Genomic DNA, 12,843 nt, shown 5'->3' on the forward strand with positions numbered 1-12,843 from the left:
AACGCCCCCCCCCTGCCGACGAATGTCTCGGAAGGGAGATGAGGAAAACGAAGCACAAAGGCTCATCGAGCCCGCAGAGGGTTTTCCCGACGACTTCTAGTGACGCTGTGTTCGAAGGGCCATTCTCCCCTTCCGTGCTGCGCCCCGAGCTGATGCGATATCCGCCCAGTGGGCTAGCTATGGTGGTTTCGTCCGACAACGAGCTGCGGGTAGGATAATATGCAGCTCAACAATGCCACTTCGCGCAACTACAAAAACAACGGATGGGTCATGATACTACAGGAAGTTTACAATGACCTGTGAGTGTTGCATGCGGGCTGAGCAAGTAAACGGGGTCGAGCAGTTAAGAAGGCTGAGTATGTTAATGGAAAAACAACGTGCTCTTTTTCCCGATTGGGACAATACCTGCTCAAACACGCGCACGCCCAACAGTCGGTACTACACGACAATGTAACAGAGCAGTACAAAACCGCTACGAGTACTTGAGGATAGTTCCACGGGGATTTACTGTAATTGGAAAATCTCCTGCAAGCCGAATAGTTGTGTCTGCTATCCCAAAACGTGGTCCTCCCAAGCACAAATCACCGAATCGAGCCAAAGAGAGGGAAAACAAGAAATAAAGAAAAGAAAAAAAACCCCATACGAGGGGAAACGACAAGATGCGAGGAAGAACACAGAGCACCTGCAGCGGCTCGAGCCGATCAAGCGCCTCAACCGGTGAACAAGCGTGAGCGAACCCGGGCGTCCGAATTCCCATTGAGATGGAATAGAGAGCGTGCATCTGCTGACGTCTAGCCTTTTTTTTTTCCCCCTTTTACAGGAGACACTTCATCTTTGACAGAGGTTTGTGAAATTCGGGACGCAGCGAAAGGGCTGCTGGGCCATGTTGGCTGGTGCGCGCGCATTACATATTACCGGACTAACACATCTGCCCAAACCCAGACTGGTACCCGGACCTCCCGCTGGTGATCCAGGCGAACCAGCTCATCATCGGACGCCTGTCGCTGGGCCACCCGATAACGGAGCTGGTCGAGGAGTCGGCCAGGAACGAGGCAGGCTGCACGCCGGGAACGATGGCGGCCTACTTCCATCACGCAATCACGCTGGAGCTGGCCTGCCTGATGAGCAACGACACAGTCCAGATGGCCATCGTCAAGGGCGTGAGGGTATGAACCGTTGTCGGTCTGGGCTTCATTGGGATTTTGGCGTCCTTCTCGCCGTCGTGTGGGAAACGGGTTGGCTTATGCCGGGGCACATGGGATGGGACCCGTGCCGTGCTTGCTGGAAAAGTGCGGAACGGACAAGATGTGCAATAACGGACTACTACGGAGTTTCTTTTACGTCTGAGGGAATCGTATCGGAGGGACGGCGACTTGGGCACTTATCGTTCGGATGACTTGGTTAATTAATTGAACGTGATCACCATCTGTCGTGCACTCTCGCACATCAGTCAATTAACAAGCGGGAATCGTTAGGATATGTAGGAAGTTAATCAAGCGTGCTGGTATTAGTCGTAGCGCGTAGTTTCCGAGAACAAGACACGAAGTTGATACAGGATGATATATGACGATGCGGCTGGTGTGCTCGCTATAGTAGTGTATTGAACCGAGTTGGCTGCGCGTGCAACAATGCTACGCAGCGCGAGGCAATGGGTGATGACGAACATAACCGACTTGGGATCAGAGCACCGCGACGGCCTCCAAATCCTAATGATTACCCTTCTGGACTGGTCGTGCGATGGAGCCACGGCAACGACCGTGTGCTAGGTGTAACGACGAGAGCACTCGAAATCCCAAGCCACACGTACAGATTGACCATCATCTTATATGCTCAGTCTCGAGACCCTGGAGACCTCTGACCATCGCCCGCTGTTGGACGGGTTGCCGCCCAAATGACATGCCTTACAACTCTAGCATGGAATCATCGGGCGGGCAACGGACGAACGAGTACAGCGGCCCAGAGCCGGACTGCACTTGGGCACCGGTACGAGCAAAATCCTGAGCTGAAGCCGCGTGGGGAGGGTGTGAGGCTGCCCGTCCACCTATTACGAGAATAGAGGTTTGGTTTGGCATGCAAGCATTTTGCCTGATGGGCCGGTTGGAACATGTAGCGGCTGTTAAATGTGTCGGAAGAACCGGAGCTGCTGGGAATGGGCCAAGCGTGGCGGTGCTGATGACATAATCATTCGCATGTCCCTTTTGGGATAAACTTATGTAATCACACGGCCACCTTCTCCTGCCAGCATGTACAAATATGGCAACGCACTGTACGTACGGAGTGTAAGGGATTCTGCCGTTTTCATTCGTTGGAGCGTACACTCCGCGTAAGCTCGGACAGGATACTTGGCGTCTCTAATTGGCTCGTCTTGCCAAAAGGAAAAAGGGACCTGCTTAGTAACTGCACTCAGCATCGCAGGTAGACAAGTACTTGGGCTGGTACATTCATAGGGAGATAGGTAGGTACACCTACCCACCTTGGCCACCTACGGATACCTAGGGAGGTAGGTACCTGCCTCTACGGGTACCTGTATCGTTAGGTGAGGAACTCACTGACGCTGGCTGCCGCACGGAGGCCGGCGGCACGGCTGCACTGCACTGCACCGCACCGCACCTCCTCGAGGTTTAGTGCCCATCCATGACAGATCATGAACTTTCATGTTTCGACATCATCATCACCCACTATATTCCCTACCTCATCCTGTCAATACAGCCTGCCCGTCGCCTGCGGTAATGACATTGTCGACACGCACCCTTCTTTAGCTGTCCATAATCTCGCCCACCTGATCAATGTCTGCTTGCTCAAAAGCGGCATCCATGGGCACCCCTTCTCTTCGGTCATAGTACATTTCGACTGCGTTGCTTTGCTTTGCATTGCGTTGCGGCAGCTTTCCACCATTCATTCCTTTCCAGCATCTCCGCCTGCGTCCGACCGACTCCGATACCACTCGTTACTCCATCCCAGACTGCGACGGGTGTTCCTAGACGCCTCCCCGCCGCCCCCGAGTACCTTTTCAACCCTGCATTCCGCCGCTACCCGTCACCGGCGGCGACGACGACGACTGCGACGATGCCTTCAGATCGCGACCAACGGTACGAATCCGTACCGCCTATCCCCAGTTACGATGAAGCCCTTGCGACCGGCGGCCCCGCCGACCCAAACGACTGGCAGATGCCACGCTCCCCGATGGACGGCCGCTCCCAGAACGAGACCGAGTCGCAGTCTCTACTCAACAGAAATGGCGTCGCGACATCCTCGCGCCGCCCCAACGGTTACCGCCCGCCAACGGTCGAGTCCGAAGACGAAGAAAGCGCATGGAGCAGCGACGACGAGGGCGACGAGACCGCCTACGTGCGCAGAGAGATGCAGGAGCTGGAAATAGGCCATCCCGACGACAGATCGCGCCCTTCACTATGGGGCAAGAGGATACCCTTCTCCCTCTCCCTGCCACAATGGCCGTCTTGGCGATGGCGACTGCCAAGGCTGCGCCCGATTATCCGACTACCATCCGGCCCGAACGAGAATTCCAACGATACCAACGATGCAAACGCGAGGACGACGACGACGACGACGACGAGACCGCGGATCACACTGCCGCAGTGGGACAAGGATAAGGCCCGGACAGCCATCATCATCTTCGCCCGCGTCTTCGCGGTCGTCTTTGTCATGGGCATTCTTTACGCACTTTTCATGAGCGATCTTTTCACCACCATGGCCAGGCGCATGAATGGCGGATTGCGCTTTAACCCCGAGGACGTGCGCATCTATGTTCAGAACAACGTCGAGGACCGCAGGATGAAGGCCTCGGTGGCCCATTATACCAAGTACGCCCACATGGCAGGAACCGAGGGTGACTACGCCTTGGCCATGGACGTCGAGTCCATGTTCACTAGAGCCGGGCTGGATTACGTCAACATCGACGAGTACTACGTATACCTGAACTACCCCAAGGCCGGAGGACGGGCGGTGGAGATCCTGGGCGAAGACGGGAAGGCCAAGTGGGCTGCGAAGCTCGAAGAGGAGGAGGTTGGGGGTGAGGCCGCCGGGCATCAGACCTTTGTGTTCCACGGCCACTCCAAGTCGGCCGACGTCAGCGGGCCCCTCATCTACGTCAACTACGGCTCGAGGTCCGACTTCAAGAAGCTCGCCGATAGCGGCATCGACACCAAGGGCGCCATCGCCCTCGTCCGCTACTACGGCTCGCAGGGGAGCCTTGCGCTCAAGGTCAAGGCGGCCGAGGAGGCGGGATTTGCCGGGTGCATCGTCTACAGCGACCCGGCCGATGACGGCTTCCGCCTCGGCGACGTCGCGCCCAACGGCCGCTTCATGCCCGCCGACGGCGTCCAGAGAGGCTCCGTCGCGCTGTCGAACTGGGTCCTCGGCGACCCCCTGACCCCTGGATGGGAGAGCAAGAAGAACCTGCCGCGCATGAAGCCCGACGAGACCAAAGGCCTGGTCAAGATTCCGAGCCTGCCCCTGTCCTGGCGCGACGCGCAGATCCTGCTGCAGCACCTCAAGGGCCACGGCGAGCAGGTGCCCAAGGAGTGGGCGGGAGGTGTTCCCGACGTCGGCGAATGGTGGACGGGCAACCTATCGTCGCCGATCGTGCGTCTGAAGAACGACAACGACGTCGTCCAGGAGAAGGGCATCTGGAATGTCTACGGCAAGATCGAGGGCATCGAGCAGGACCAAAAGTCCATCATCATCGGCAACCACCGCGACGCCTGGTCCTTTGGCGCCACGGAGCCCCACTCGGGCACGGCCATCATGATTGAGATGGCGCGCATCTTTGGCTCCCTCGTGGCCAAGGGCTGGCGCCCGCTCCGGAGCATCGAGTTCATGTCGTGGGACGCCGCCGAGTACAACATGATCGGCTCGACCGAGTTTGTGGAGCGCAACGAGGACCTCCTGAGGAAGAACGCCTTTGCCTACATCAACCTGGACTCGGCCGTCGCCGGCACCGAGTTCCACGCCGCCGGGTCGCCCGTCTTCAGGCAGACCGTCTACCGCGTCATCGACCGCGTCTTTGACGCGAACCTCAACGCCACGCTGCGCGGCCTCTGGGACCAGCGCGAGTCGGACCTGGAGGACCTCGGCATGGGCGGCGACTACGTGCCGTTCCAGAACATGGTCGGCACCAGCGCCCTCGACGTCGGTTTCCGGGGCGCGCGCTTCCCGGCCCAGTCCAGCTACGACAACTACGAGTGGGTCAACCGCATCGGCGACCCGGACTTTGCGTACCACGTCATGATGGGCCAGGTCGTCGGCCTCCTCATCCTCGAGCTCTCCGACAGGCCCATCCTGCCGTTCGACATGCTGGCGTACGGCGACCGCATCGAGCGCTACGTCAACGACCTGTCCAACTTTTGCGAGCACAGGGGCGCGAGCGCGCAGAACAAGTTCTCGCTGGAGCCTCTCAAGAAGATTGTCAACAAGACCAAGGACAACCTCAAGGCCTTCGCCCTGTGGGAGATGGCGTGGGAGAGCACCGTCATGGGCGGCGGCGGCTACGAGTCGGGCGAGATGGGCGACAAGCGTCTCCAGTTCAACAACCACATGGCCGACTTTGAGACGGCCCTGCTCGACCTGGAACAAGGCGGCGGCGTAAGTTGGCTAGATCCCCTCCTCCCCTCTTGCCCCGGATATCGACACAACATGCTGACTCTTTCGTATCTAGATGCCCGACCGCCCGCAGTTCAAGCACGTCATCTTCGGGCCCCAGGCTTGGTCCGGCAACGAGCCCGTCACCTTTGCCGGCATCCGCGATGCCGTCGAGGCTGGCGACTGGGAGCTCGCCAACAAGATGGTCGAGAAGACGGCGCGCATCATCAGGAACGCGACGACCACGCTGCAGGAGTGGGAGAAGAGCGCCGAGAGCTGACCACAGCCAGCATCCATGTTTTGAGCCTCTTTTTACTGGTTTTTTTTTCTTCTTTTTTTTTCTCTTTATCTTTTCTTATGGGGGGAGGGGGCTTTTGTTTTTCTTATTCGCCCTTCCACATTTGTATTTCTATATGGGGAACTCGTTTCCTCCCTCGATCTCCCTCTCCGACCAACTGCGTTGGAGCACCAATCGTTCCCTCCCCCGTTTCCTCCCCCTGCCATAATCACATGAGCTGGGGGGATGGGTTTTGGGGGACAGTAAGACAAACAAACGGCCGCGGCATCCCACCACCGCCTCACCCCGCCCGCACCCAAAAGATTTCCTCTCCGTGTATCCCGCCTCCCTTTTTTCTCGTCCAAGGACACACACACACACACACACACACACACACCACGTACTCGGGGGGAGGTCATTCCCGGGTGCAGCACCCGCAGGCCTCCTCCCTGTCGATTTCCATGTTATTTCTGTCGCACGGCATTGCAAGGAGTTTGGGGGTTTTTCGAATCCTTCCCCCCCCTTGCGTTATCAAACTGCAAGTTTTTCTGTTCCAAATGTTATCCAATTCCTCACTCCCCCAAGACATTCTCTCTCCCCGGTTCGTTGATAGATGTCGGCGCGGTGGCAGGTCAAGGAACGTGGGCTCGCTTTGATGTCACGTAACACAATAACCAGGAAAAGAAAAGAACTAAAAAAAAAATAAAAATAAAATAGAAGAACATTGCAACATCGATCGCTCCCCTCTCCCCTCACTTCCGAGCTATGGAAGTAGAGGAGACGGAAAATGAAAATGGAAAAAAAAAAAAAAAAAGAGAGAACAAAATCTGTGAAAAGGTTCTGGTTAATATGCGCATACCCAGTGCGGTTCTGAAGGCGCTGTGTGTATCCTGGCTGGTCTCAATGACACGAAAGGGGGAGAGGAAGGGATAGAGAGAGAGAGAAGAAACGTATTCCGTGAGGAGGGGGGGGTCTTTAGTTCATCAGGCCTAGGACCCCCGGGTATACGCGTTGAGGGGGAAACTGATAGGTCATATTTCCATGTGCATCACCGGTATATTATGTATTGGAGCGGGCATTACACGTCAAACACAGCAGGAATGTCATCCGCCCACCAGGCGTCTACTTCATCGGATCGATCCATGGCGAGCGACGTGTTCAGACGTAGGGAAAAAAAATCCATCGCTTTCAAATGGGTGGTGTTAAAAAAAGAAAAGACGTGTACATCATATGTACAATTAAGGTAAGGCTACTACACAGCCTCTCACATGCAAATCGAAAATGAAAAAAAGGAAAGAAAAAAAAAAAAGTTCTTTTCCTTTCTTCCCCTTTGCTCTCTCTCGGTCGTCCGGCATTCTTCCCATTCGCAGACACCAGCGTCTCTCTCCCCCCTCCTGGTTCGTTGCATGCATGCGCCTATCGTATGAGCACTTCTTTTCCTGTCCTGTGTCTTCCGGCATCGACGGGCTCTTTGCCCCCCCTCCCCTCCCCTTGGCCCTCCACCGCTAATTAAGAAAAACAACAACAACAACAACAACAACAACAGCTTCTGGTCATGGCTTTCGTTGGCATTCTCCCCTGCTCACTGTCTTGTGGCACGTCATAAACTGATCAAAATGAGTGGACCGTCGATCAATGGCTCCTCTGCCTCCCTCATTTCGGGTCGAGGACGACGCCCTCGTACTGCCGGCCCTTGATGCTTTCGAGAATGTGGTAAAAGTGGCGCTTGCTGTTCTCGACCGAGGCCGAGTCCTGCTGGTTGCCTGCGAGGTTGGAGTGGATGAGCTCGATGAGACCGTTGAGGTACTTGGTCGTGACCTGGCGTGGGGGGTTAGAAAACTGGGACATGGTCAAAGGGGGGGGGGAGACTGGGTCATATGGAGGCTTACCGCTGCGTTTTGCTGCTCAAAGTAGTAGACGTATCGGTCTAGGATCTCGACAAAGAGCTCAATCGACGTCGCCGTCTCCATGCACGAGTCGGCGACACGCAGCGCTCTCTGGAGACATTCGAGCACTCTCTTGCCGTCGCGGTACAGCTGCGAAGAGTCAGTATTAGGCATGGCATCCCGACATGTGGTGTGCGTTCCGTGACTTACCCCGGTCTCGTCCGTCTCTCCGTTGAAAGCCATCGGCGTGGCCCACCAGAGGTGGCTCGCGAGATAGACGGCGCGGCACTGGTCCGGCTTCCGCAGGAGCTTGCTGCCGTGCTGGGCGCACTTGGTGATGAGAGTGTCGTAGTTCTCCTTGCCAAAGTTCCTCGTCTGGTGCAGCGCCGTCGCGATGACGCAGACGGCCTGGAACTGTGCCTTGGAGTCCGAAATCGCCTCTTCGTAGACGGTGAATGCTTGAGCAAAGAACTCATAGGCCACCTCCTCGAAGCCCGTCATGTCGGCCGTCTGTCCGGACGCGCAGAAGAGGCGCAACGCTAGCTCGGCCGCGCCCGCACCGTTAACGCGGGTGTACAACGTGCTCAGGGCCGAGTGCATGAACTTGAACAGCGCGTTGCTCTGGGTTTCCCAGTTGTCGTCGTAGTGCTCGCGCGTCTTGAAGCGTCTGGCCAGCTTCATGCAGGCTGTGATGAGCGGTGGCGTCGTCGTGCGGATTCTCTCGTTGCCTTCCGAGTAGGCCTTGCGCGTCATCTGCAGCAGGCGGAACTGTGTATCGTTATCTTCGCCATTGATGAGGTGGACGATCCTGGCCAGCCAGCCCTGCTCCTCCATCGTCTCGTCCGTCTCGACGGCGCGGCGCTGTGCGACGCCGGGGTAGTTGGAGGGCGCCTGGGAGCCCTCCTTAATGAGCACCTTCAGCACCTCCAGAACATTCTCCAGCTGGTTGGGCGTCGAGATCCGCGTCTGGTCACGCAGGAGGGTGCGGGCCACCTCGCCGGCGACGGCGCGGCGTGTCGGGTACGACTGGGACTGGAAGAGGGGGACGTAGGTGGGCAGAGAGAGGGCCGTGAAGATGGAGAGATATCGGTTGAGGGGCGCTTGGAGCAGAGCCAAAAGACTCTGCTGAGCAGGGGGCGAGTGCAGATCGGCATTGTTTGCGTTTTCTCTGACTTTGATGGTCGCGTATTCCAGAATCTGGTTGACAAAGTCCAGACGTTCGGGGTAGATGTTGAGCGCCAGATTTGTCAACGAGCACAGCAATGCTATCGTGTCCTGGATGGGCAGGTGCTGCGCCTCGACGAGGTTCTTGACTTGGCTGAAGAAGATCTCGTACAGCTGGACGTTCTCCGGGATGCCCTTCTCGGGCGCGCCCCCTTCGCCATTTACGGCAGTGGCCTCGGTGTCTGCAATCGACGGCGTCGGCTCCTCTGGGGGCGGGAGGTCCTCTGCTGCGCGTGCTTCGTTCTCGCTGGGCTGGTTGGCGCCGTTGGTACCGAATTCCACGGGTTTGCTGGGGTCTTGCATGTCGGCGTGGCCGCCGGCCGAGTCTTGGCCGTCCTTCTTCAGGCTGGTCTTTTCCAACAAGGCTGCCAGCGCCTCCTCCTCCAACTTGGCTCGGTCGCCCGCTCCGTCGTCCTTGGACTCGCGCTCTGCGTAGTCCGAGAGGCGATCCATCAAGCCAATGACAATAGCCTTGACGTTGACGTGTGGGTTCAGTCGAGAGACTGCGCCAAGAAACTGGTCCAGTGTGTGGAGGTGGAAGTCGTCCGGGAACACCTGGGTAATGACCTCCAAGAGATATTCCTGAGCCAGAACATCGCGACATTGTACGACCTGCTCCAGCAGAGGGGCGAGGATGCCCGACTTGTATGTCTCCAGGTCCACCAGCTGGCTGAGTCGTACAATGTTGCTTCCGACCAGAAGCTGCAGCTCCTTTCTTTCTCTCGTCCGCTGTTCGCGCTCGCGGGAGTGGCCCTGGTGCTGCAGGCGGACCCAGAGCTTGTTCATTTCGACAAAGTTGGTGAGGATGAAGTTGATCGAGTCGGACAGGTTACCCTCGGGGCCGTCGCCGTCGCCCGTGGGCAGGTAGTCTCTGGCCTGGCCCGACAGGTAGTATCGGAGGAACAGCCCGCGGATGGGATGCTGTATACCCCTGCTCATGTCCATCATGTCCTTCATGAGTTCCTTGACGGGCGCGTCGGGAATCGACATGTAGGCAGTGCCAACGGTGATCATGAGGTACAGGCGCGGAACGATATTGCCGGCATATTGGACAAGCTCGTAGAGGTCGGCGAGGTGGTTCACGGGATGGTTCTCTCGGAGGTGGACGGACAGGTAGCGCAAAGCGTCGAAGACGGCCATGTAGAGCTCGTAGTACTGCTTCGGGCCGAGGCTGCTCGTGCGCAATTCGGAAACCAGGGTAGAGCTACGCGCGAGAGAACGACAGGGTTAGTCTGGGCCATTGAGGCTTATCACGACGATGGGCGAGGTATCTCTCGAGGAGGCTCTGCGGATCCGACGGCAGAGGATGACGTACCAGCACTTGAGGGCATCCATGAGCTTGCTCGGCGTATCGAGGCATTTCCGCATGAGAGCTGTCTGTTGGCGCACAGCGACTAGGGCATCCTCCAAGAGGCGCGCCTGGTCTTCAGGCGGCACCGGAGTCGCAGACATGTCGAGGTAGAACCAGCGGGGCAGCTGTCGATCGAGGCGATGTAGGGGGGGAGGGGCGGGCTTTTTTAGTAGAAGCTCATGGAGGGAAGAAGAAACGACTGCTAGGCGCGGTACAGGGGGTGTAATGAGGCAATTGCGCAATGGAGCAGGGACATACGGATTCGACTTGTGTCGTCGGCGCGGGCGAGGAGAGACAGAAGCTGGGAGGAGTGAGGTCGAGTTGAATGTGTTGACAGGCTGGCTGGCTGGCTGGCTCCAGGCAGGTTGCTGCTTGGTGAGGTAAGGTCGGGACGGCGGAGCTCGGTGCACTCGCTATCAGTGGCTGGAAAAGCCACCCTGTGACGGTGTGGCTGGAGCCTGCTACAGTGTGTCGCCAGTGGCAGGCCGGAGAATCGGGCTGCCTGAATCTATTTGAGATTACCTAATATAGTCGGAGCCGCTTACCCAGTCGCTTACCTAAGAAAGTTTTTGGAGATTGCGCACCTCCTCCGCAGTCGCAGACTCAGACTGGATCGTCACGTGATATACATGCGGACAAGGCGGGGCACCGTCCGGAACCGCTTCCGGTTCCCGGCGCAGCTGCAGCAAGCAACTCAGAGCGGTGTTGCATGGGCTGTGTGTCTGTCTCGCGTCGCAGTCCAACAAAGTCAAGGCTCAAGAAATAAGATCAAATCTCAACAAGAGCGCAGTCGTACCGCGCGCCGACGGAGACCTGTGCAGCTCGAAGTAAAGCCCCCCAGTACCTAGGTAGTCTACCTGCATTTGGAAAACCAACAAACTCCTGTTCTTCGCTCATGTTCGCCTGGAATCGACTCCTCAATATGTATACCAAATCCGTTCCCTTCTCCGTCTTACCTGCATACTTCCAGTTGATCCTCTCTCCCCACATATACTGAACTCGTTTTGTCCGATTGCGCGAGATGGCCAAAGCACTCGCCAGTTGCCAGCTTTAGCCAACCCAAACCCCCATGCAACAAACAGTGTGTTCAACTATGCCACCACCCCCTTGCGAGGCGTTCTCGGGCGCCCCTCCCCCAATTATTCAGGCCGATGAAGCAGCCGTCACCGGGAGCCCGCAGTCTGTCCGTAGAAACTCGACCAGCGCCGTGCTAATGGAAGCCGAGAAGGCCGCAAACAAGATGGTCGAAGTCGTGCCCGGCGGGCGGAGACGGCGCATGTGGGGTATGATCTCGAGCTGCTGGATGCCCTCGACCCGCTTCAGCTCGGCGATCCATTCCATGCTGTCGTGCTTGATGAGGGCGAGGAGGCGGAGGTCCGACACCCCCAGCTGCTGGGGCCCCTCCCACGCCGCCGCCGGCTCGCCCCCCTCCACGACGATCCTTACCTTGGGCACCATCTTGTCGAGCCCCCGCAGGTACTTGCACATATTGGCCCAGTCCCGCCGGTCGCTCTCGCAGTTGTACAGCGGCCCTTCCTTGCGGACCGTTATCTCTCGGATCATGGCCCGCGACTCGGGCGTCAGGTCCTGGAGGAAAGGGACGACGGCCTCGACGTCGCTGCCGAAGTCGAAGCCGTGGAGGCCGTACAGCATGTGGCTCGTCTCGCGGTGGATCTGGCGGTTGACGGCCATGACGGCGGGGTGCATCCTCGTCTTGGACGCCAGGTGGTACGTCGTCTCGAAGCACTGGCGGTGGAAGGACCTCTCGATGATACGATACCGCGAGCGGCGATACGTCTTGAGGATGCTGCCAGTGGGCAGCTGGTGCATCGCCTTGTTGCGGACTGCGAGTCTGCCTTCTCCCCCGTCGTCCAGGACGAGCTCATAAATCATCATGCGGATTTCGGCGGGAATCCGCATCAGAGGCGACTTGTCTTCGTCCATTTCGCGGGGTAGAGAGGTGGGGAGGGGAGGCGAGGTGGATATTGAGGGTCGAAAACCTGGAGCGACAGAACAGGGTCAGGAAAACGTTTTGTCCAAGCACTGCGATGTTGAATTCTGATCACAGCATAGCAGCGATGACAGGAAAGAACTACCAGACGCGCGGCGAGAAATGCAAATGTCACGAGAACGCTCTCCGGAACTGCAGAGTGCGCCGCCGACTGGTCTTTATGAGCATCCTTTTCTCCTGCGGCACCCCCATACCGAATTGGTACAACTACACACACGCACGTGGTCCCAATGGGATCGGATCCATCAAGGTGCTGACATGGACTTCGTCTCCGACTGGTTGCCCTCCCCGAATTGCCATCGTCCCTAAATCGAAGTCAACGCCCGCAGCTGATTTCCCCCTCGTTGATATGCACCACGCACGGATTCGCGCCCCTGGCCATCAAGGTCCCTTTGTTTGTTTGGCGGTGGATCTCCCGGCCAGGCGTTTGTTCACACTGCACCAACAAGACTCGACAACGCGCCTGTCAGCAGTAGCCAAGCTGCATGGCTCTTAC

General features: G+C 57.7%; 4 protein-coding genes across 4 annotated transcripts; 2 read left to right on the forward strand and 2 right to left on the reverse strand.

Moving 5' to 3' along the window:
- Nucleotides 1-941: 941 nt before the first annotated feature.
- LY79DRAFT_519528 (uncharacterized protein) lies at nucleotides 942-1,172 on the forward strand (the record flags this gene model as incomplete). The annotated part of the gene is made up of 1 exon (XM_060555150.1): nucleotides 942-1,172. A coding segment is annotated over one exon (231 nt), but the record flags the coding sequence as incomplete, so codon positions are not given.
- A 1,894-nt stretch (nucleotides 1,173-3,066) lies between these two features.
- Nucleotides 3,067-5,878, forward strand: LY79DRAFT_519511 (PA domain-containing protein; the record flags this gene model as incomplete). Its single annotated transcript, XM_060555149.1, has 2 exons — nucleotides 3,067-5,601; nucleotides 5,675-5,878. The coding sequence occupies 2 exons, from the start codon at nucleotides 3,067-3,069 to the stop codon at nucleotides 5,876-5,878; spliced, it is 2,739 nt and encodes a 912-aa protein (XP_060412120.1).
- Nucleotides 5,879-7,528: 1,650 nt separating this feature from the next.
- LY79DRAFT_519474 (vacuolar protein sorting-associated protein 35) lies at nucleotides 7,529-10,437 on the reverse strand (the record flags this gene model as incomplete). Its single annotated transcript, XM_060555143.1, has 4 exons — nucleotides 7,529-7,693; nucleotides 7,765-7,911; nucleotides 7,972-10,189; nucleotides 10,301-10,437. 4 exons carry the CDS (start codon nucleotides 10,435-10,437, stop codon nucleotides 7,529-7,531), a joined length of 2,667 nt encoding a protein of 888 aa, XP_060412121.1.
- Nucleotides 10,438-11,479: 1,042 nt separating this feature from the next.
- On the reverse strand, nucleotides 11,480-12,280 carry LY79DRAFT_591757 (uncharacterized protein; the record flags this gene model as incomplete). Its single annotated transcript, XM_060561322.1, has 1 exon — nucleotides 11,480-12,280. The coding sequence occupies one exon, from the start codon at nucleotides 12,278-12,280 to the stop codon at nucleotides 11,480-11,482; it is 801 nt and encodes a 266-aa protein (XP_060412122.1).
- Nucleotides 12,281-12,843: the final 563 nt, after the last annotated feature.

Source organism: Colletotrichum navitas (genome assembly GCF_030913465.1).
Source record: "Colletotrichum navitas strain CBS 125086 chromosome Unknown LY79scaffold_48, whole genome shotgun sequence".
Taxonomy (NCBI): domain Eukaryota; kingdom Fungi; phylum Ascomycota; class Sordariomycetes; order Glomerellales; family Glomerellaceae; genus Colletotrichum; species Colletotrichum navitas.